The sequence below is a fragment of the Peromyscus maniculatus genome, chromosome 15 (genome assembly GCF_049852395.1).
Source record: "Peromyscus maniculatus bairdii isolate BWxNUB_F1_BW_parent chromosome 15, HU_Pman_BW_mat_3.1, whole genome shotgun sequence".
In the NCBI taxonomy this organism is placed as follows: Eukaryota; Metazoa; Chordata; class Mammalia; order Rodentia; family Cricetidae; genus Peromyscus; species Peromyscus maniculatus.
In genome coordinates, this window is record NC_134866.1 from 56,449,250 (window position 1) to 56,471,383 (window position 22,134).

The 22,134-nt window shown below is 42.0% G+C and overlaps 1 protein-coding gene across 10 annotated transcripts in view; it reads left to right on the plus strand.

Moving 5' to 3' along the window:
* The first annotated feature begins 654 nt into the window (after window positions 1–654).
* Window positions 655–22,134, plus strand: part of Mctp1 (multiple C2 and transmembrane domain containing 1) — a 589,465-nt gene continuing 567,985 nt past the window's right edge. For all 10 annotated transcript variants that reach the window (XM_042261777.2, XM_042261779.2, XM_042261778.2 and 7 more), the window contains exon 1: window positions 655–1,383. In XM_042261777.2, coding sequence (XP_042117711.1) covers window positions 670–1,383 — 714 coding nt within the window. In that variant the 5' untranslated portion in view covers window positions 655–669. The remainder of the gene's footprint in view (window positions 1,384–22,134) is intronic.

Sequence of the window (22,134 nt, forward strand, 5' to 3'; positions counted from 1 at the left end):
TGATCGACTTCAGCGGGATTCGTCCTAAAGCAAGCTGTGTGTGGGACTGTAGATCCATACTTAGGTCAAGCCCGCTCCAGGCCCTACACAGCTCCACAGGACTCCTGCCTGCCCTCCCACCTAGGAGCCAGAGGATGGTCCTGGGCGGCTTAGCCTGGGCTGCTGGTCCCCGACGTCTACGGCAGGACGCGCCCTGTCGTGTGAGCCGCGTGCGCGCCCAGTTTGGAGGCAGCCTCTGCCACTGACAGGTGCCGGCCTGAGGGCGCGGGTGTGGTCCCCTGTGCAGCTGGCAGCCTACGCCGGGTGCCCACAGCTCCCCGAGCTCCTAGCCGGCGCGAAGGGGATCTGGGGCGCGGCCTGGAGGCGCTCAGTGGACTGGAGCGGCGGAGTTCCGTGCTCGAAACTTTGCAGGCGCTGCGGCCGCTTGGTGACAGCGCCAGCCCAGCCGGGCAGGTGCTGCGAGCAGAGGCGACGACACTCCGCGGCGGGAGGGCCTCGGCCGCAGCCGCTTTGCTCCGAGCTGGCCTGAAGCCGCTGGGCACTCCTGGCTTGTGCTGCTGCGCCGGCCGCCGCCGCCGCCGCCGCCGCCTCCACGCTCGGGGAGGAGGCGCAGCCGGAGAGGGCGGAGGAGAGGCAGGAGGAGGTGACAGGAGGTGCCCCGGGTGGAGGATGGAGCCCCGGGCAGCCGCGGCTGGCGAGCCCGAGCCCGCCGCGTCCCCCTCCTTCCAGGCCCGGCTCTGGAAGAACCTGCAGCTGGGTGTGGGCAAGGGCAAGGGCGGCGGGGGCGGGCGCACCGGGGGCCCCGAGCGCCGCACTGCGGCCACTCCGACCCCATCCCCGCCGCCCCCGAGGGCCACGCAGGACGCACTGGCCGGTGTGGCGAGTACCGGCAGCAGGTGGAGTGGCTTCAAGAAGCGGAAGCAAGTGCTAGACCGGGTGTTCTCCTCCTCGCAGCCCAACCTGTGCTGCTCCTCGCCTGAGCCCCTGGAGCCCGGAGGAGCAGCCAGAGCCGAGCAGGGGTCCACGCTGCGCCGCCGCTTACGCGAACATCTGCTGCCCGTGGCTAAGGGGCCGGCGACAGCCGTGGGGACAGCGGGAGTGACGCCTCCTGGCGGACGCTCCCCGGACTCAGCCCCTTCTTCTTCCGCCTCATCCTCTCTGTCCTCTTCTCCCCAACCGCCCCCGAGGGGAGACCGCGTCCGAGATGAAGGCACACGGCGTGGGGGCTCTGGGGTGCACCTGTGCCACCAAAAGAGCTCCTCTCTTCCCGGCACCGCGTGTCTGGAGCAGCTGCTGGAACCGGCATCACCTCCCGTAGAACCGATACGGGGTCCCACGGAGTCCCAGGCTCTGACAAAGGGTGAAGAGCGAGGCTGCAGCCAGGTGAGTGCCAGGTGCGGACACCGGGCAAGCGTGCGGGCCACCCCTCCAGTTTCGGGGTGCCCTTCCCTGGAGAGGGTTGTAGGGTGCGCGCGCCTGTGGACCACTAGCTGGCTGAAACCAAGCAAAGGAAACATTTCGCTCCCGTTTAGTAGTGACAGAGTCTAGACTTGGACCCTGACTTGACTTTGATAAGAATGACACCTGTCTCCAAAAGCAGCCTGAGTAGCTTAATGAACAGCTAAAGAAAAGTTCCGAGGTAGCGTGGGTTTCTTTGGAGGTGTCCTGCAACATGCCCCACTAAGCATTTTCTTGACTAAAGAAAAAGCCAACGGACCCCAAAACTTAGGAAAGGAAATTGTAACTGCGGGTGGCCTTATGGAAGGGGCGCCATCTGAAGCAAATGGCTAGCAGTCGTAGGAATGCGGAAAGGTGAAGCTATGGCTTAGATTCGGATTTCTCGCAGGAGTGTGCTAACTTCTTGGTAGCCTCTTCTTGAAACTTTCTGCTGCAGGTGGATCACTGTCCCACGGGGCAGCAGGATCCGAGTTAGTCAAGTAGATATGTTCCTATGGTCTAAAGTTTAGCAGTCATCAGAAACACGCGCTTCTAACACATGCTACTTTACACATCACGCCAACTACTCAGACCAGAGTTTTTCACCTGTTTTAATAGAAATTTTAAGCCATCAGGTGACTTCATTTACTCCTATCATTTTAAGAGGGATCTTTCCTTTTTATAAATGTCTATCAAATCATGTTCATGGTGGAAAATACTTCAAATATTCAACTCTACGAGGGGCCTAAAATGATTGTTTTCTCTCAGTATGTCTTGCTCATTAACCCTCATTACAATAATTTTGATCATGTTAAAGTTACATTAAAACTTTAATTAAATCAATAGCCAGCTAGAAAAAAATCCAACCATTTGCTGAAATTTACTGTTTGATTATGTGGCAAGAAGAGCTAGAAAAACTGTGCATCTTATTTACTATTTTCTTAGTGTAGTTTCTGAAAAAAAGGGCAGAAATCAGTGTAACCCATTTTTTTCTGTCTAGCAGATGTTTGATGTTCTAGAGAAAGCTTATTATATCAGATTATGTAGACACCATTGGCAGAGAAACACCAAATAACTTTATTTTTTGTCTTGAAACAGACCCGAATAGATAGACATCTTTTTTATTTCAAAAGCAAAGTGAAAGTATTTTTAAAGTAATTAAAAAATAAGTGTATCTATCAATCAGGGTTCTCTAGAGGAACAGAACTTATAAAAATAATAAAGAAGATTGAATGGCTTACAGACCGTGGTCTAACTAGTCCAACAATGGCTGCCTATGAACGAAAAGTCCAAGAATCCAGTAGTTCAGTTCATGACTCTGGAGGTCTCAGTTGGTCTTCAGCATATACTAGAATCCTGAAGTACACTCTCATGCCAGTGAAGGAATGGATTTTCTAGCAAGAGTGAGAACAAGCAGGCAAAAAGAGAGCTTCCTTCTTCCATGTTCTTTACATAGGCTGCCAGCAGAAGGTGTGGTCCAGATTAAAGGTGAATCTTCCCACCTCCAAAGATCTTGATTAAACATCTATCTTCCTGCTTGAAAGATCTGGATTAGAAGTAGTTCTTCCCACTTTAAAGGATTTAATTTTAAAAAGATCCCTCAATGGTGTACCCAGTCACTCAAGTTTTGGTTAGTTCCAGGATGTAGTCAAGTTGATAACCAAGAATCATGTACAAATACTATGAGTTAAAGGAAATGCTTTTGAGTTCCTATATAGTTCTAATGCACATTTATTTTAATGCTAAGAGATTGTTTTGATGTTTTATCTTTCCTAACTTTTAGAGCAACACATAATAATAGAATGTTATGGTGAAAGTTAATTTATAAAGTTACTTTGTAGTGTATGGAACTGCAAATATTTTCAAAGCAAAGAATTCATCTTTGTGTTATTCCTCCCCTCTTTTAAAAACCAAAAGAGTTTTGAAACTATCAACTTTTCTTCAAAAACACTCGTATGTCTTTTGTGTGGGAAAGATCTAAGGTGTTTTTGGAGACCATATTGAAATAATATTGTTGTGTCTGATTTCATCATATGCTAGGCACGCTATAGCATCACATGATTTGATACTCACTTCATTCCTGTAGAAGTTCTCGTTAATTTATGGATTAGAAGAGAATGTCCAAAGAAGTGATCAGTGTGTGGTTAGTGTGCAACACAGAGGTGTGTACTCAAGTTGGTTTTCACCATCCTTCCCATGATTCTCACCAGTTCTCTGGACTTCTAAACCTTAACTTCTGGCATGGGTTTTATCCGTTTAATACGAGAGGCGTACAAGTCTGCACGTGTTGTAAAATGTGCCTCTATCGCTACCACAGTTTCACAACAGGTCATTTCTATTCCTTTATGATGCATTGTTACACACCTTACTACGCTTAGAAATCACATGTTAATTATGTTATATTTCTAAAGAAGATTTTCATTATAAGGAACCAATATTTCAAGGTAGACATCAGAGGAATGTTATAAAATTTGAAGTAAAGTTTAAAAATTAATAATGATTGTTGGCACAACAAATAGTAAGCCCTAAGGGGATGGCCAGGAATAGGAATGTCCCTCGCCTCTGCTGCTCCTGGCCTTGTTCTCGGAGCAGTGGAGAGCGTCTTCTGCAATGGCTTGCAGGTATGTTTCCTCAACAGTCTGACTAATGAAGCAGAGAGCAGTGAGTAATCTTTAAAGTACCATTTTGTTCAACTGAAAGGATGAACCCACCTCCAAATAGGGAAGACAGGAAAGGGAATTGAAAGCTGGAACTGAATCCGTGAAGATGCCCAGGGGCAGGCTTCAGTTTGTAGCATCATGCTTTTCCAAGTACATCTCAGGGGCTTTCCTTTCCCTCTCTGCTTCTCATCCTAAGAAACCTGGGCATTGGGAGGAGCTTACAGCACATGAAGCATTATTTACTGGTCACCAGCACAGAAGGGCACACACAGAAGATAAGACAGTGAAAGCATTTATTATCTCAATCTGATTACCATTGTGCAAAAACTTAAAGGCAACAGACACATCACAATTCATTGTAAAATTAGGAAAATTCTTGAAAATTTGTTTTATTTTTTGCTTGTTCCTGGCGTCAGCCATGTTCTTCAACACACTCCCCATTTCTCCACCCCCAGACCAGCATGAGGTCCCAACAACATATGTGCTTACATTCTAACACTAGGTAGAGATGTTAAGCAAAAGTTAGAAAATCGGTTTGACTGCTGAGGGAAAGATTTGGGAGTCACATGTATGCTGATTAAGCTTAACTAACTGCTGCCTCCCATGTAGCCTTCTCATTATCTTTTCTTTAACCAAACCACTTTTGAAAAACACTAACAGACATAACAGTGCGTCCTCCTGTATTATTTCAAATGTTCTGCTTTGGCAATAAGATGAAAAGAAAGAAAGAAAAACCATTTTTTTTTCCTGCTGATTCTTGTTCACGTTTTGGGCCATATTGTCATAGCAGATGCATTCCATTTTCTATGACACATTTGGGAAAGATGCTTTCTCAATTTGTGTACCCATCAAAAATATGCCAATTTTATGTATTCTATCTTGATGAGTTACTAAAATTATATTTCACTAGAATCAGAAAGTCAGTATTTTCAGAAAATCTGAGGAATGAGTATGTTGCAATTTTTAGTATCTAAGTGAAAGCCTATGGTGTTTATAAATGTTAAAGCTTTTATTGAAATTGGTTTCACAGGAGGAAAAAGGAGAGGGGAGGGGAGTAAACTACTCGGTGTGCGGCAGAGAAGCTTTGACAGCAGGAGGGGCTGCTGTGTCTTCAGATGAAACTCCACGTAAGACAAAATGTAGGAGAACATTTCAAGCCTATACATTAAGTGCATCCGGACTTTTTAATAGCTTACATTGAAGTGTTATTTGGGTTAATGTTTTGCCAGGTGCTTTAGATATTGCTTCAAAGAACATAGCTTAATCTTGGGGAAAGCACAGATTTAAAACAATAATTCCTAATGTAAATGACCAACACCACTAACAAATCTAATAATGTTAAAATCGATCTCCTAAAAGCGTTTTGTGTGTGTGTGTGTGTGTGTGTGTGTGTGTGTGTGTGTGTGTGTTTTGTTAGCTGAATTTTATAAGAAAGTTAAGGTGGGATGTGGGCCTGGTTTCAGAAACTGTATTTATCAAAGTCAAAGCGAGAGAGGCCCAGTTTGCAGTTCCCTGAAGCTTGGGTTTGCAGTGTGGCTCATTCTTCAACTACAGGGACCAGAAGTTCATTCCAACAAGAAAAACAGATGCCGTTAGAGGGAAACTTGGAGTGTAATGTTTCCTTCTAACCTGATGTGGCTAAACTGTGTATCTGGCAGATTGTTGGACCTGGAAACCTACAAAGGGAAGTAGGTTAGTATTGGACGTGAGCTGCAGCTGTGATTGTCAGTAATGTTGAGCAGTGGGAGGTTTGTGAGCACTGTAAATAAACGAATGGCAGAAAACAAATGCACGGGTTCCCCAGGTGTCTCATGCAAACATTTTACTTGCCATGATGAAAAAACTACTTAAGATAACTAAAGCAGTACTGATAATACCACAATTTCAGTAATAAAAAAATTATGCATAACTTTTAGTAAGTGTGTAGTCATTATCACGGATATGTACATGAGCACTTGAAGGAAGAAAACAGAACTAATATATTAATTTAAAAATAAGATATACCCCTCCCTTTCTTTTGGAACAGAATGAAAATAGTGGATTATTGTGCACATGAAAGTTCCCAATGTCTTTGCCACTCTAAGGGAACATGTAGTATGGCTTCTTTACTCATAGTGGTGAGAGTTTTACAAACCCTAAATTAATGAACAGTAAATAGTATGTCTATGTTCCAGTGTACTGAAATGCAGGCCACGACCCCGCGCCCCCCCATGGCTGTGTAACTGAACCTGAGGATCATGGAAATTTCAGCAACAGTAAAACATTTCTGAGCATGTGGTGGCCAGAAATGAATTCAAAATGAAATACGTTATGGTTCTGAGGTGTTCCTGGTAGCTGTTATCCATTTGGCATTGCAGGACCACACAGCCTTGCTTCTGAACATGCAGTGTAAGTACTTCATACTGAGTGTACTGTCCTGCCACCCAGCACCAGTTCAGAGCACCTGAAACACCTCAGTTCAGATTCCAGATTAGCTTTAGATAAGCAAAACCTATAGGCTTGAAGTCATAAACATTTTGTTCTAGTTTTTTAGTTGGCTGATCAGGCATATTTCCTTTTCTTGGTAAACCAAATATACTTGAAAGGGTCATCACTTGAGTAATGGCTTGGGTTTTGTTTAATGTGAGTGAAATAGATTTTGACATCAAGCTTACTTCATACAAGCTTATCTTTATAAAAATTAGAATAGACCATATGTGTAGATGTGCACTTGCACTTCTTTAAAGTTATCAAATAAAAATGAGCTCATCTTTTCTCATGCCATTTGTTTACTTTGCAAGCATTCTTAACTATTTTTTGTTTTTGTTGGTATCTTTGAAAATACTGTCTATTTTCCTGGCCCATTAGCTTCACGCGCTATTTTAATTTCCTTGCCGTCGCTGAACTTTTCTTCTAACTCGCACTGCTTTTCATAAATCTAGGTGGGGAGTGATTACTCTCTTCCAATAAATTAAGTTTCTACTCAAAATTGTATTTCTCTTTGAATATGTAGCAGTTTGTTTTCATTTGGATTTTTTTTTTTGAAAGCGTGCTTGTGTGCGTGCGTGCGTGCGTGCGTGCGTGCGCATGAGTGTCTGCAGGGGTACCTGTGCCACAGCATGTGTGTGGAAGGCAGAGGACAATCTTAGGTTTCAGTCTCGTGTCCACCTTCTTTATGACAAGGTGCGCGGTCTGGTGCTGCACGTGCCAGGCTAGCTGTCTGCGAGCTTCCAGGGACACTCGGTCCCTACGTCACTAGAGAGCGCTGGGATTGCAGGCAGAGATACTGAGTCTAGTTTTACATGGATTCTGGGGGTCCAGATGCAGGTTTTTGTGCTTGCATGAAAAATACTCTTCCCACTGATCTATCTCCCCCAAACCCTAAACATTTTATTTTGAAAGATAGCAGGTCATAATTTTCTTAAAGTTCCCAAAGATTTTTTTATTTTACTCTAAATGTAGGATGAAAAGTTATATTTCCAATATAATGAGATTAAAAAATCCTACACTTTCTTTTAAGGAGTACTTTTAAAAACATTGTGAAATAGTTTCTGAGATATTTTATACTCATTTTGTTTCCCTTTCCTATGGACTCTAGTACATGTGAAAAATTATAATAGGCAAGTGGTCCTTTGGGTGTTTTAAAGGTCATTGCACCTTCCTACTGTCACTGGTTTTGTTCATTTATTTGCTCTTTATTAGGAGCAATCTGAATTTAGTTTGCTGACACCCATTACCTCACTAGCACCACTACAGGAAATTTGACAACCTTAATACAGTGGACCTATGATTGATGTTATACAATGGTCCAGGGGAATGGCTTCCTGAATGAAGGGATGAGTGGACAGCTCTTCAGTGCTCAGGCCTCTGGAAGAGCACCAGGATTACTGTACTGTGGAGTGGAGTACTTGCCTCCCTGATGCCAAGTCATTTTAAAGATGGCAGATTACTGCACATCCTCTTCTTCTGCTTCGCTGCAGCCTGGATGCTAATCTTGGTTCTTGTCCTTATTGGAGATGTAGGACAGAGTTCACTTCTGAGTCACTGGCTCGGGGATACACTTCCTTATGTCAGTGACATGGAGTGCCTACTTATTCCTCGGCGTCTGGCCTCTGGCCCTGCTCTTCACTTCTGCACCCCTGACTCCTGCTGCCCAGCCCTCAGGTGTGCTCTGAATATTGACCTCTGTTAGGTCCTTCTGCTTTCTTTGATGTTATTCTTCCTCAGCTCCCTTCCGGGCTTGCTGTCTGCACATAACACCCTCTTCTTTTATCCCATACTCATCGTTGGAGAACTGTCTCTTCCAACCCATGTCTTTCCCAACCACAACTTAGAGTAAAATCTCAAACTTGGCCAGTGGCCCTGTCCTCATTCGCCTACCTGCCCCCTTTTTGGAAGACTTAATGCCTGATACATGAAGCTGAGTTTGCAGAGTTGGCTCACTGACACTCACAGTGCCCCCGGTGTGTTGGTGAGCCTAATTACAGAACAGCAAAGCCTGCCTCCAGAAAGTCTGCAGCATTGAATGGTTAATGGCCTTTCCTTCCTTCATGTTTGGCTGCCGAATTCTGGAAATGCAGTCATTCAGAATGCATTGTAAGTATGCAAAAATGTGCACAATGAATCCTGAAAGCTTAGTGTAAAGAAAAGAATGTGAATTGTAGTATTACTAAGCTTTTTTATTGATTGACTATTACAATGGGTTTTTGGTGTTTAGATTAAGTTAAATATAATATTAAAGTTAATTTCACCTGCCCTTTTAAATATGTATTTCTGTGGGCAGCATTGATTTAGAGCAGGGGTCTCAAAACTCTAAACTCTAATGTTCACAAGACTATAGAAGCAAGGCTAGTGAGCAAAGAACATCTGCTCAGGCCATGCTTCTCAGGGAGTCCATGCTTCCCAGGGAGTCCATGCTAAACCAGGGAGTCCATGCTTCCTGGAGGGACAGGATGTTTCTCAGCTTCAGCTATCATTGCCACTCAGGACAGTTTCTACATTCCTTAGTAAGAATGAAGAGTTCAGGGTTTTGTGCTAAGTTTCCAGATTCCTGAGGTTTTTTTGGCTGTTAGTATATTTTCAAAAGCATCACAGGCCGAATAAATGATATATCTGGTCTAAATTTACCTATCAGTTTCAACTCCTGCCTCAGAGAGCTCATTGCTCACTTATCCCCTCCCCCATCCCACGCCAGTGTTGGAGGCAAATGACCTGGAGCAGAGTAGGTTTCAATACATTTTGAAAATCAGTGCTCCAAGCTTATCAGGAGTTCTCTGGCATGCACTACCCAGGAGACCCAAGCTTTGGAACGAGAAGTCAGAATTCAGTGGGCTGTGAATTCATTGTATGTGAAAAAGGGATATGGTCAGAATAGTCAAGAATTCATCCCATGCCAGGGGTAAAAGAAAGTGGTAATGTGGGTACAAAAAATAGTGTTGGAAGACTCTGTCACTGGAAAAGTGTTGTTTAATGGACATCGCTTGTTTGGGTTGATGAGGCAGAGCCTGTGGACAGACAAGGGTTGAAAATAAAGGAGAAGGTGGGTATAACTAATGGGGTAAGGTCCCTAAGGTTGTGGTTTGGTGTGGGTGTCACAGACTAGTAGGAGGTAACCTCACCTAGCCTCAGACAAGATGTGTTCCTCTTCCATTGCAAGTGGACAGAGACAGTGTGGATGCAGACAGGTTTGGTGACAGCAGTCTGGAATAGTCTACCTGATGGGCCACACTGCCTTGTGTTGTGGTATGATTGGAGTTTGGACACAGGGAGATGATGAAAGTCTACCTGTAGAGACACAGAGGTGCTCAGGTGTTTTATGTAGAATCAGCGCCTGAGGTATAGGAAGAGGGGTGAAAACAAAGAGGATGTGAGGCCGAGGAGTGGGTTCTGCAGCACACAGGGAGTCCCAGAGGTGTGAACCAGGGGCAGGTGGGAGTTAGGATGATCCGAAGAGGAGACAGGAGACCTGTGGAGCTTCGGTAGCCTCGGTGAGGGCCCGGGGTTGTCTCCCTGGTGGTGGAAGGGTGGATAGATCCGACAGGGCAGGAAGGGCTCACACGCCAGCACGTTGCTCCTCTACTTACAATTTTGTTTTTCTGTGTTCTCTGCAGAAATTTTGTATTAAAAAGTCAGGTTTTTTTTTTGTGGGGGGTGGGGTGGGAAGTTTTGAGTTTGTATTTATGCAGAGTGGCTGAACATCTCCCCCCGACCCCCAGCACCAGCCTGCCATCTATTTACTATAACAGCTCTTATCCTTTTTGTCTCCTGCTTTGTCTTCTGAGAGTCCTGCGATGGAGCTGGTGTAAACTGGGCTGGAACTCGCTTCTGAGATTGTAGGCGTTTCCACCGTGCCTGACTTTCTAGATCCTAGATGTGTTTGACAGTTATTTTGGAGTCTTTAGGATGAAGTAATTATCACTCTCTCTAAATTTTTAGGTAATAAGAGTTCTAACCATCAATGGACAAAAGAAAGGAAAAGCATATGTTGTCTACAAAATCAAGCAAAACAAGAAAATTCTATAAATATTCTAGTCACTTGAGGCACCTCATGGTAAAATTGGCAAAGTATTCAGAAAAATACTCATAGTAGGAGTTTGTGATGTAAAGGTCCTCTTGAAAAACTTCACTCTTAATCAAGGCATATGCTTGAAGCATGTTAATATATCATCCTAGGTAGAAGGAAAAGGGCCAATTTCTAAACTTACCAATAGGTTTTTTTTCAACACAGCAATATTATTTTTTCTAGACCCTCAAGCCATTCTTGGCTCTTGTTCCTTTATGGAATTGTAAAATAGCTTTTGGTAAAAGAATAATTCAGCATTTTCATGGCTGACTCTGAAAAGTATTTTCAGTGTACCAAATTAGAATTCTGACTGTTCTCCAAAATATCTTTTAGGATTGGAATAGATCTTGGAGACAAGTCCTGTGTCACCACAGAGCTCCTGCCAGCTCTCCTGTGGCCTCTGAATCAGCAAGGCTTCGAGCAGGCATGGGCTGCCGCTGGCCCATCGCACTGTTGCGTTATTCTCATTCCATTTCCTAATTACAGCTACTTCTTATTTTAAAATTTAACTGTTACAGTGTGTAATGATAGTGCATATTTATGTGGTACAGTGATACATTTGATGGATGCACACAGTGGATAATGATCACAAAGAGAGGCTTCAGCAGGTAAAGGTACCTGCTGTCAGGCCTGAGCACCTGAATTCCATCCCCAAACCCACACCATAAAGGAAATTACTCATCCCTGCAAGTTGTCCTCTGACCTCCACATGCCCGCCTTGGCGTACACGTACCTACACACATGCACAAAACTAAATAAATGAATAAAACGTAAAAACACCCCAGCAATGTGTAACAAATCAAAACATCACTTTGAACTCTGATCATAGCTTTGTGTTGGGAACACAACTGTTCTAAAATGTCCAAGAAGTTACCCTGACTGTACTCAGTTGCTCTATCAAACTGTAGAACACTAGAATTCCTATAAAACTATAATTTTGCGCCCATTAGCCAATTTACCTCTATCCCCCTTGTCCCTCATACTACTTCCTTTTCTGTTTTGTTTAGTTTTTGGAGACAAGATTTCTTTGTGTAGTCTATGCTGTCCTGGAACTAGCTTTGTAGACCAGGCTAGCCTCAAACTCACAGTGATTTGCCTCCTTTGCCTCCCAAGTGCTGGGATTTTGGACATGTGCCATCATCACCTGGTTCCTCTCACTTCTATAACTACAATTCTACTCTCAATTTCTAGGAGTTAACTCTTTTTTAGCTTCAGCATAAGAATGGGACCTTAAGCAGTTAACCTTTACTTTCTGGGTAAGCATGCCTGTCCCATGCATGTGTCATGCAGCAAATGACCGATTCCTTTGTCTCTGTGAGTGAGCAGTACTCGATGGTGGGTGAGTCTCACATGTGATGGGTTGAGCTATGATTTCGACTTTGCGTGATCCTGTCCCACTTCACGTATGTTCCAGGTTGGTGTTTTCCTCATTTCCTTACTTCCTTTATGAAAATCAGTTGAGTAGTACTTAGGGGAATGGACCAAGACGGGAAGGGACTAGACGTTGGCAGTTTCTCAAGCCCCATGTCCAGTGATTGGGCTTTGTAAGGGAGGTGAGGTTCTGTAAAGTCTTTTGTATTTATCCCTTCCTGTCTGACATGCACAGTCTATAAGGTTTGCCTCGGAAGTATTTGTAGGAATGAGGAAGAGCTTTGTGTGGTGCTTCCTGTGACAGATCCTGGGCATCCCAATGTCCCTCCAGGCCTACTCTCCTGAACTCTGAGGCAGGAAAGACTGTGCTGTTGCCACAGTGTCTTGTTTTTTTCTTCCTTCCCTGTCTTCCTGTAGCTCGCCTGTCAGCACTTTTACTTCTACTTTTTCACTTGAACACTGGGCAGGGGCAGCAAAGAAAGGGCAGTGAGTCCAGCTTTTGTTTCCATGGTGAAGTTTCAATAGCTGGTTCCTGTGATGTCTGCAGTATTTTCTGTTGCTGTGACAAACGCTTTGCATACACATGTGTGCACGCATATACAGACAGTCATGCCTTTACCAGGTGGGGTTCATGCAGTACCCACCTTCATCCACAGTGTCTTCACATACAGTGGCTAAGACAGCAAGGACACCAGGAAGAGCTGATCTTCCTCTTTAACTGCAAAGTGCTGAATTTCAAATGGGTTTCCACTCTGAGTAGAACTATAATGACCAGTTCATTTAAAGAGAGGAGGAAAAAAAGCATTTTCAGTTTGGTAGGGAGTGTTTTTTCAAAAGAACATGGGTTTTCTTGCTGGCTGTAAACTGATGTGTAAGGAATGTCTTTTCTTCAGTGAGGTAACCATTCTCCTGTGAGGATGCATAGGTGTCGTGGAGGAGAGCTCATCCAGTTATTCCCCAATCCTTTCAAACCCAGATGCCATGGTAGTTAATATATCTCAACAGTGTTTTCAAGCTTGATGTGACTTTACCCTCACAAAATTATACTTACAGATAAAAAATAGGGATGTATTTTGGTGAGTCTCTCTATTAATACCTAATTAAAGGAAAGATAAATGACTTTAGGATTATAAAATGCATTCTTATATTTATAGCAGGCTTGTCGTTTGAAAGCTGAAAGTGAAGCCAGTGAAGTCCCGAGTTAGGGACAAATGGTCTGGGCCAGCAGAACTTCAGGCTGTGGTGGTGACCACAGGGAGTTCTGTCTTCTGTTAATACTGCCATGCTAATGCTGCTCAGTGCCTCAATTGGAAAGGTATTTCTTATACAGTTTTACTCTCTTATTTGTCCTCTTAGTTATGTCTGAAGTTAATTTTGCCTGAGTGACATATTTATAAATGCATATTTTGTATTTTAAAATTGACTTTTTTCTTTTAAGGACTATATGTCCAGTATGAATTTCAATCAGAATGACAAGTATTGTTTGCATTTTACTAGAAATTTTTACATGAACTAACTTTACACATGAACTTCTTGGTTAATGATCAATATGGGAGGGTCCAGTCCACTGTGGGCAGTGCATCCATGGGCCAACAGACCTGAGCAAACTGTGGAAAGGAAGCCACTGAACACTCTTCCTTCATAGCCTCTGCTCTGGGTCTTGCCTGCAGTTCCTGCCTTGACGTTCCTTGAGGATGAAGTGTGATTGGGAGCTGCTAAGCTCTGGAGCTTGGCATCACTAGACATCTCACATCTGGCAAGGCCATTGTCTCCAGGGATACCACTGCACTATGACCAGGAGGCTGTATCACTGCACTAGAACCAGGCTTAGGACTGTGCCCCAATCTGTTGCTTGATGTAGAGCCTGGCGTCCTTTAACAGCGGCTGAGTCAGTAGTTGCAAGTCTCACCACATTGTCTTGGAGACACAGTTTAGAGGAGGGGGCATTGTTTGTCAGAGAAAAGTATCCAGTAAATGCAGATGGGTTAATTTGTTTCTTTTCAGTCTCAGTTCAGAGCTCAAGGATGAACTGTTGAGATCATTCTTGTGAGTGCAGATTCTGCTGACAAATGTTTTGAGAATGGAGCTGTCATTAGTGTGGCAGTTTCCATCTCTGGACAGGAAATAATGTAGTTTTCTGAGCATTTCTCTCTTTCCTGAAGATCTGTAGTCACAGGAGGCAGTATGCAGGAGCTTTGTTTCATATCAATCAGTGGAGAGGAAATTCTCAAGGTAGCCTAGCTTCTCAGGGCCGAGAGTGGATTTTGTACTCATGTGACCAGTGCTAAAAATCAGGAGTCTGGTTGTTTTACAAGGCTTTCCTTAACACTGAATAGCTCAGCCTACTCACGAGTATTATCATGTAGCTACTTTCTTGATGTCTTAGAAATAGAGAAACAATTTGGTCAAAATGTTCTATATTATGAACTAGCTCTAGATACAAACATGTTTTAGCTGGAATATCATCCAATCCAATTACATGGTTTCAGCAATTCACCTCTTCTCCTTTCATTAATATTTATGAAATGTCTACCCTGTGGTAGGTACAGCATCTTGGTAACACTTGCTAAATAGACAGGCTAGTTTCTGCTCTTGTAGAGCTTATGACATAGTAAAAGTACCTAACACATCTCAAAATACTTCAAAAATCATTATCAGTTACAGCTGTGATGACATATTCAGAGGGCAAAAATTAAATGAATGTATTGAGAAAGGTCCTAGCATAACCTTGAGAGAAGAAGAAGGTTTTCCCAAATGAGGAATGTTTTGGAGAAGTGAGTTTTTTTTTTTTTTTTTTTTTTTTTTTGGTTTTTTTGAGACAGAGTTTCTCTTATGTAGCTTTCTCTTATGTAGCTTTGCGCCTTTTCTGGAACTCACTTGGTAGCCCAGGCTGGCCTCGAACTCATAGAGATCCGCCTGCCTCTGCCTCCTGAGTGCTGGAATTAAAGGCGTGTGCCACCACTGCCTGGCCCAAGAAGTGAGATTTTTTTAATGAAATGCAGACTATGAATAGGAGTGTTGTGGCCTATTTGTATACTGTGTGAAGGTGTACTGCTGTTATTGGTGTAATAAAAAGCTAGGCAGGAGTTATAGGTAGGATTTTCAGGGAGAGAAGGGAAGAAGACGAGGAATCCAGGCACCTAGGCACTTGGGAGATGCCAGGACACAGAGAGGAAACAGGAGGTGCAAAATGGAAGAGAGATAATGTCACACGATAGAACGTAGATTAATATAAATTGGTTAATTTAAGTTATAAGAGCTAACTAGGAGCAAGCCTAAGCTACAGACCAAGCTTTTATTATTAAGAATAAGTCATATGTCTCCATATTGTTTCTGTGTGAGCTGGCAGCCCAAAGAAAAATCTATCTACATATGGCATCCAATGTGGGGACTTGAATATCCAAAGGTAGGGCCTGAAAAACCTAAGAAAAGTCCTGGACGAGGAGCCAGATGTGGCTTCCTAGTCCTGCGGGCTCTCAGGCAGGCTGGTGCTAGGCATGCAGAGGTGTGGCTTCCAGTTGCTGCCTGCAGGCTGGAGCTAGTTGTCAGAACCATGCCCTAAGCTGAGCAGCTGACATGACAGTCTATCTGTCCCATTTGGTCAGAGAATGCTGCAGGCACTTAATAAAGCCAGGTCCAGACACAGAAAACCTCTAAAAAGGCACAGTATTTTTAAAAATGTGCTTAGATGCTGAAGAAAGACAAGAAAACAAGTATAGACAGTCATAGAAATAAATAGTTTAAAAATAATAAAGTCTTTAAAGAGAGAATAAAGTAATATAAAAAGAATAAGACACACAAATGTGGGAAATACACAGGGTGTCTGAATCCTGTATGATGCTTTGTTGACTTTGAAATTTTTAAATGCTAATATACAAAAACAATAGTTGCTGAGAGACATTGGATTATGCTAAATCTAACCAACCTCTATAGTTTAAGAATGTCTTAACTTCAAAATGCTAGTTAGAAAATGCATTGGGAAAGAAGTTATGCCTTTGTTTCCATGGGAAACAAAAAGTTATGATTCTCCTCAAAATTAATGAAGATCAGATTTGACCAGGGAAGAACTGTGAGGATCTTGACATAAAAATAGAAATCAAGAAAAACTACAGGACAGGTGACATATATGCTAATCTTTCTACTATGGGAACAGCTCTGAAGCTGGATGAGTTATGATAAATCTTGTTGGCTACAGAGTCCTCATGATTTATCATTACATGCCATCCTTTCATGTGGTATGGACAGAGGTTTGGTTATATAGTCCAAACAGACATAAAGTTAACAGATGCCTTTTATCTGCTCAAACATAAAGCAAAAAATCATCTTTAGCTGACTTGTGTACACTATAAATTCCATACTTGTATTAATGCAGATATATAAAGATGCTGTTGCCCCCAAACAACAGGAAGTAATTTTCATAATATGACACCCTCATTCCCAAGAAGGGGGTGGTAGTTTTTGGTTGTTTGGTGGGTGATGGATGTTTGTCATCATTTAGAGGGTTGGTTTGCTAATTGTTACTGGTAAGGGAGGAAACTAAGCAAGGGAGGTTAGATTTAGGATATCTTTCTAAAAAGAAAAAAGGGGGGATATAGGAATGATAGGATAAAAGGGTAAATTATTGAATCTACTTTAAACTAAAAAGCACTATCAATCTCAAATATTTTACAATGGCATGGATTTTGGTATATTGGTACACATTTAAGGTTATTTTTGTTAGAAAAATACTCTATATATGTTTCTACTCTTTAAGATATTTTTATATATTGATACAAATTTAAGACTTATTTTTGTTATACTATATATGTATATATATATATATATATATATATATATATATATATATATACATGCACACACATACACACACACACATATATATTTCTACTTTTGTTTAAGGTATTGTACTCATGCAGCTCATTTAACATTCAACAAACTTTCTAGTCCTTGAAAGTTATTTTTATAAACTATTCAGGTTAATTAAGAAATGCAGATTAGTAGTTAGTCATCTAACAATCAAATTTGTTTGGTATGTTAGGTATGTTTTCAAGATCAAACAGAGAATATTTTAGGTGGACAGATGGTCTTCAAACACTTCAGAGACCTGTAGAGTATGACATTTAAGATGTTTTAATTACCTAAGGCTTTTCATAACAGTAAGACACATGTGCTCCTGGCAGCACCAATTTTCTTCAAAAAGGAATGGTGGTCATTGAAGAACCTCCATATGGAGTTTTCTTTTATTGTGGCAAAATTAGCCACTGCACAAGAAACTGCCCTTGCCTCGACTGTTAACAGTATGCTTTTCAAATTGGACAAGCAGAACACAAAAGAAGGTGAGTGCTGAACTTTGCCAAGACAAGACAGGACAGTCCTTGAAAATTCCTGCTTCAAAGTAAAGTCTGTCAGATATTCTAGGCCTGCAGGCTAAAGATGGATGCCCCAACATTTCAGAGGTGCCTGTCCAGACAGCTAGCTGTTTCTATAGTTTTAGAAGTTGCTTGCTCTGTACTTCCTGTTTACTCAGGTAATATTTTATCTGTCTCAGGTTTCTGATCGGGTGGCAGAATAGTTTTAGTTTTACAGTTTTCCTTGTTACCAAATTCAGAAAAGAAGCTCACAAAATAGATGTAAAGTGTATAATGTTGAGAGACATAGAAGCTTAAGTTGTTCATCTAAGAAAATATTTTTAGGTCTAAAAAGATATTTTTAGGATGGTAATACAAGTTCTGATAGAAAGTGGTTAAGGTATAAAACTTTGAACCCACTAAAATAGGATAGACAATCCAGTATTTTCTCTGAATTTGCAAAATGCAAATGGACTGGACATTGTAAATGTAATTCTTACCTGGTAATTGTTATTATTGTATATAATTTTACTATATTTGAGTTAAAACCATTCCTTTTTAATTAGACAAAGGGGGAAATTGGGATATTTGTATACAGTGTGAAGGTGTATATCTGTGATTGGTGTAATAAAAAGTGGAATGGCCAATAGCTAAGCAAGAGATATAGGCAAGATTTCTGGGTAGAGAAAGGAAGAAGAGAAAGGATCTAGGCTTACAGAAAATGTTAGGAGAAACAGAGAGGAAACAGGAGGTACAAGATGGAAGAGAGGTAATGCCACGTGATAGAATGTAGATTAATGGGTTAACGTTGTTGGTTGTTTTTACTCATTGTTCTTTTGGGGGCTGGCCACTGAGCTCCCAAGTAAATCACATGGAGTCTTATTCTTACTTATAAATGTCTGGCCTTAGCTTGGCTTATTTCTAGCCAGCTTTTATTAACTTAAATTATCCCATCTACCTTTTGCCTCTGGGCTTTTATCTTTTCTCTATTTCTGTTTAACTTTCTTCACTTCCTACTCCATGGCTGGCTGTGTAGCTGTGTGGCTGGTCCCTGATGTCTTCTTCTCTTCCTTCTTCCACTCCTCTGTCTCATCTCTTCCCAGATTTCTCCTCCTATTTATTCTCTCTGCCTGCCAGCCCCAACTATCCTTTCTCCTGCCTTGCTATTTCCCATTCAGCTCTTTATTAGACCAATTGGGTGTTTTAGACAGGCAAAGTAACACAGATTCACAGAGTTAAACAAATGCAACATAAAAAGAATGTAACATATCTTTGCATCATTAAACGAGTGATTCACGGGATAAGCAAATATAATACATTTTCAAATAATATTCCATGACAGGCTAACTTGAGTATGAGCTAATTGGGAACAAGTCCAAGCTATAGGACAAGCTTTTATAATTAATAATAAGTCTCCATGTCATTTTTTGTGAGCTGTCAGCCCAAAGAAAAATCTGTCTACATAGAAATTAGCCAGGTATAGTAGAAAGGAGAAATAAGTGATGTGGCAGAAGGTTCTGGAGGTCGAGGAACAGTGGTTACAGTAGAAGTTACTTAAGGATTGCCTGGACAGGCGAACATGTATTTTGTAGTGGGTAGCTGCTCCAGCTTTGACCTGGAAATACTACCAGTAAGGTTTCTGGTAACTGCCATGCCTACCTATGACCTGCCCCTGGGGCTGGGCTGAGATGGGAGCCCTTAAGAGCTGAGATCCAGACTTGCCAGGCATTGTGGATCCTCACAATCCTAGATGCTGGATGGAATACCGAGTCAGAGTTCTCCAGAGAACCCTGCTGGATTGCACCTCACCTTTCCCGGATCCTGTAACCAACCCCTTTACTGGCTGTAAGTTACCCCAAAATAAACCTCCTTTTTAACTATGTGGAGTTGCCTTGTTAAATCCTCACATTTGTATTGATTGGTAGATAGACCTGGGATTGTTGGCAGAGACCAGGGCCTTTTCAGTGTGAGAGATTTTAGATTTACACAAGTATTCAAGCACTGGGGAGCCCAGATGTTTGGCTGAGGTGAAGGAGCTCATGACTCTAGTTTGAGACCTGTGTCCCAGTCACTGCTCTGTGAAGAGCCATATTGTCTATGGAGAATTGTTTTGTAGAGAAGTGGTCTGGCTGCTTTTTCAACTAGAATTTGATATTTACAACTTGTGTAAAAGAAATAGAAATCTAAGTAGATGCAAACCTCTTTCATGAAAGCAGAGAAGACAATCTGATGTCCCATTACCAGTGTGTAGGGGACAGATTCTTTCAGACAACTTAGAGATGGAAATCAGATTTACCACAGTGATCCAAGAGTTAGAGCTGTGAAAACGTGAAGACATCTTTTTTAAATGAGCTTTCAGCTTTTCTCCTGATGTTGGCATAAAAGGAAATGAAAATCTTTACAAAGTAATTCTGTAAGGAGGCTTATGCTTTCAAATCACCATTGTTTGGCATCTTTGGAGGTTCCTGATTTCATAATTTCATGTCTGGGCTCTTCCTTTTTATTTTTTTAATTGACTTTTTCTTACTTTTTTAATTTTAATTTTATTTATATATTATATTCTCTCTTTTTACCCTACAGGTCTTTTGTGTGTATATTATAGCTCCCAGTTTAGTGTTTTTATGGGATTCCTGACTATATAAATAAGTTGGTCTCTGTTTCATGTGCTGCTCTTGGGCTCTTTTCCTTCTGCTTGTTGGTTTTGTCCAATTCTGATGTGTTAGTTTTGTTTTATCTTATTATGTTTTATTTTATTATCATCCCATATAAGCCCATTTGTTTTCTAATGAGAGACAGAAAGGGAGTGGATCTGGATGGAAGGGGAGATAGAGAGGAATAGGAAGGAGTAGAGGGAGGGGAAACTTATTAAGATGTATGAGAAAAAAATTTATTTTCATTAAAAGGAAAAACCAATATTATCAATGTAATTTTGGAGAGATTGGGTAGGATGCTCATTGTTCAGCTCTAATGCATGGTAAAGGACATGGGGATTGTATAATCTTTCTGTCTTTTCAGACATAAGGTCTAGCTTTTATATTTTTATGTATGACTGATATTCTCATTTATAAAGTTGATTTGCAGGAGTTCTATCAACTGAAAAAGGAAACCATGAAGTATATAAGAGCTTACTATCACATTTATTCAACAGTGCTACAGCATGGAGGGGGAGGGAACACAAAAATTTCTTATAGAGACTACAGTTTGCAAAACAAACCAAATTGTAAGTGGCAACATGAGCCAGGCTGCCTGCCACTTTACAAATGCTCAGGGAGTGCATTCCAGCCGGTCCTGTAAGTGTGACTGCTCAGAAGCTGTAGCAGCTGTGCCCAGCCTGCCAATCTGTGCTATGTCCTTCTCAGCCAACCACTATGATGACCAACCATCAGGCAACACAGGCTTCCGGCACCCAGACACAACTGCCCTCTGGAGTAGGAGGTAGCATCTCATAGGCAATCCCAATGGTAGAGCCATGTCCGAGTTGATAGGGTGTTAATAATCTATCTCTTTTTATCTCATAGTGGGAGAATGGGGTGTGGTTTATTTATGTTTGTGTGGTTGGCTTGGTTCTTTACCACTTTACTGGACTCATAGTCAAGTAAGCTCTATTTTTCAAACAGAGAAGGGATATAGTAGTAATTCTCCTAGTTTGATTGCAGTCTCTTTATAAATTAATGGATTTAGTGATATAGTACCCATAAGAAAATCAAAATATACACAAAATAAAAATTCTCTATCATTGTTTCATTGAGGGAAGATCATGACGTTTAACCCAGAGCCCAGAACCCTCAGTTGGTACTTCAGCGTTGAAAGGAAATCGGTAGTAAGTCTCATGAAGTTAGGATAGCTTCATTACTTAGCAGTAGGAGTGGGGGTCTCTCTGACTCTTTTGCCTACTCTTGGGACCCTTTCCTCCTACTGGGTTGCCTCGTCCAGCTTTGGTATGAGGGTTTGTGCCTAGTCTTATTGCATCTTGTTTATGCTGTGTTCAGTTGATATCACTGGGAGACCTGCTCCTTTCTGAAGGGAAATGGAGGAGAAGTATATCTGAGGAGAGTGGGGAGAGACTGAGAGAAGTGGAGGGACAGGAGGATGAGGGATGTATTATATGAGAAAAGAATAAAGAAGAAATACCACCATTAACATTATAAGACTTAAACGTAGCCCACCTGGTGGCTCAGGCCTATAATCCCAGTTTCTCCAGAGGCTAAAGCAGGAGGATCCTGAATTCAAGACATCTTTGGGCAATTTACCAACACCCTATCTCATAAAAGGGGGAGGGGCTTGAACTACTGCTTGGTGGTAGAGCATTTGCCTAGCAGGTGTGAAACCTTAAGTTCAATCACCTGCACCTCAAAATAAAGTAACTAATTCAAGCAATAGTCACCTCCCCACCCGCTCTCAATGGGTTGATCCTTACCAGGATGGTTCTCTGAACAAGAGGTACCCACGAGTCAGAAAGCATCTATGGAGATTAGTTCTCACAAGGATGTGTAGATGGGTCTCTGAAGAAGAGGTGTGATGTGCCCATGAATTAGAAGGCGTCCATGGACTGTGCTATTTATGAAAGAGACCAAGATACAGGGGAGCCCTAATTTGACCACAATTGGCATTTCTTTTTTTAATTTGGAGTTTTGTTTTCTAGGTTGTGGTGATATTGTGTTCCCCAAAATATTGTGCACCCTAATAAACTTATCTGGGGTGAGAGAACAGAACAGCCACTAGATATAGAGGCCAGAAAATGGTGGCACACACACCTTTAATCCTGTCACTTGGGAGG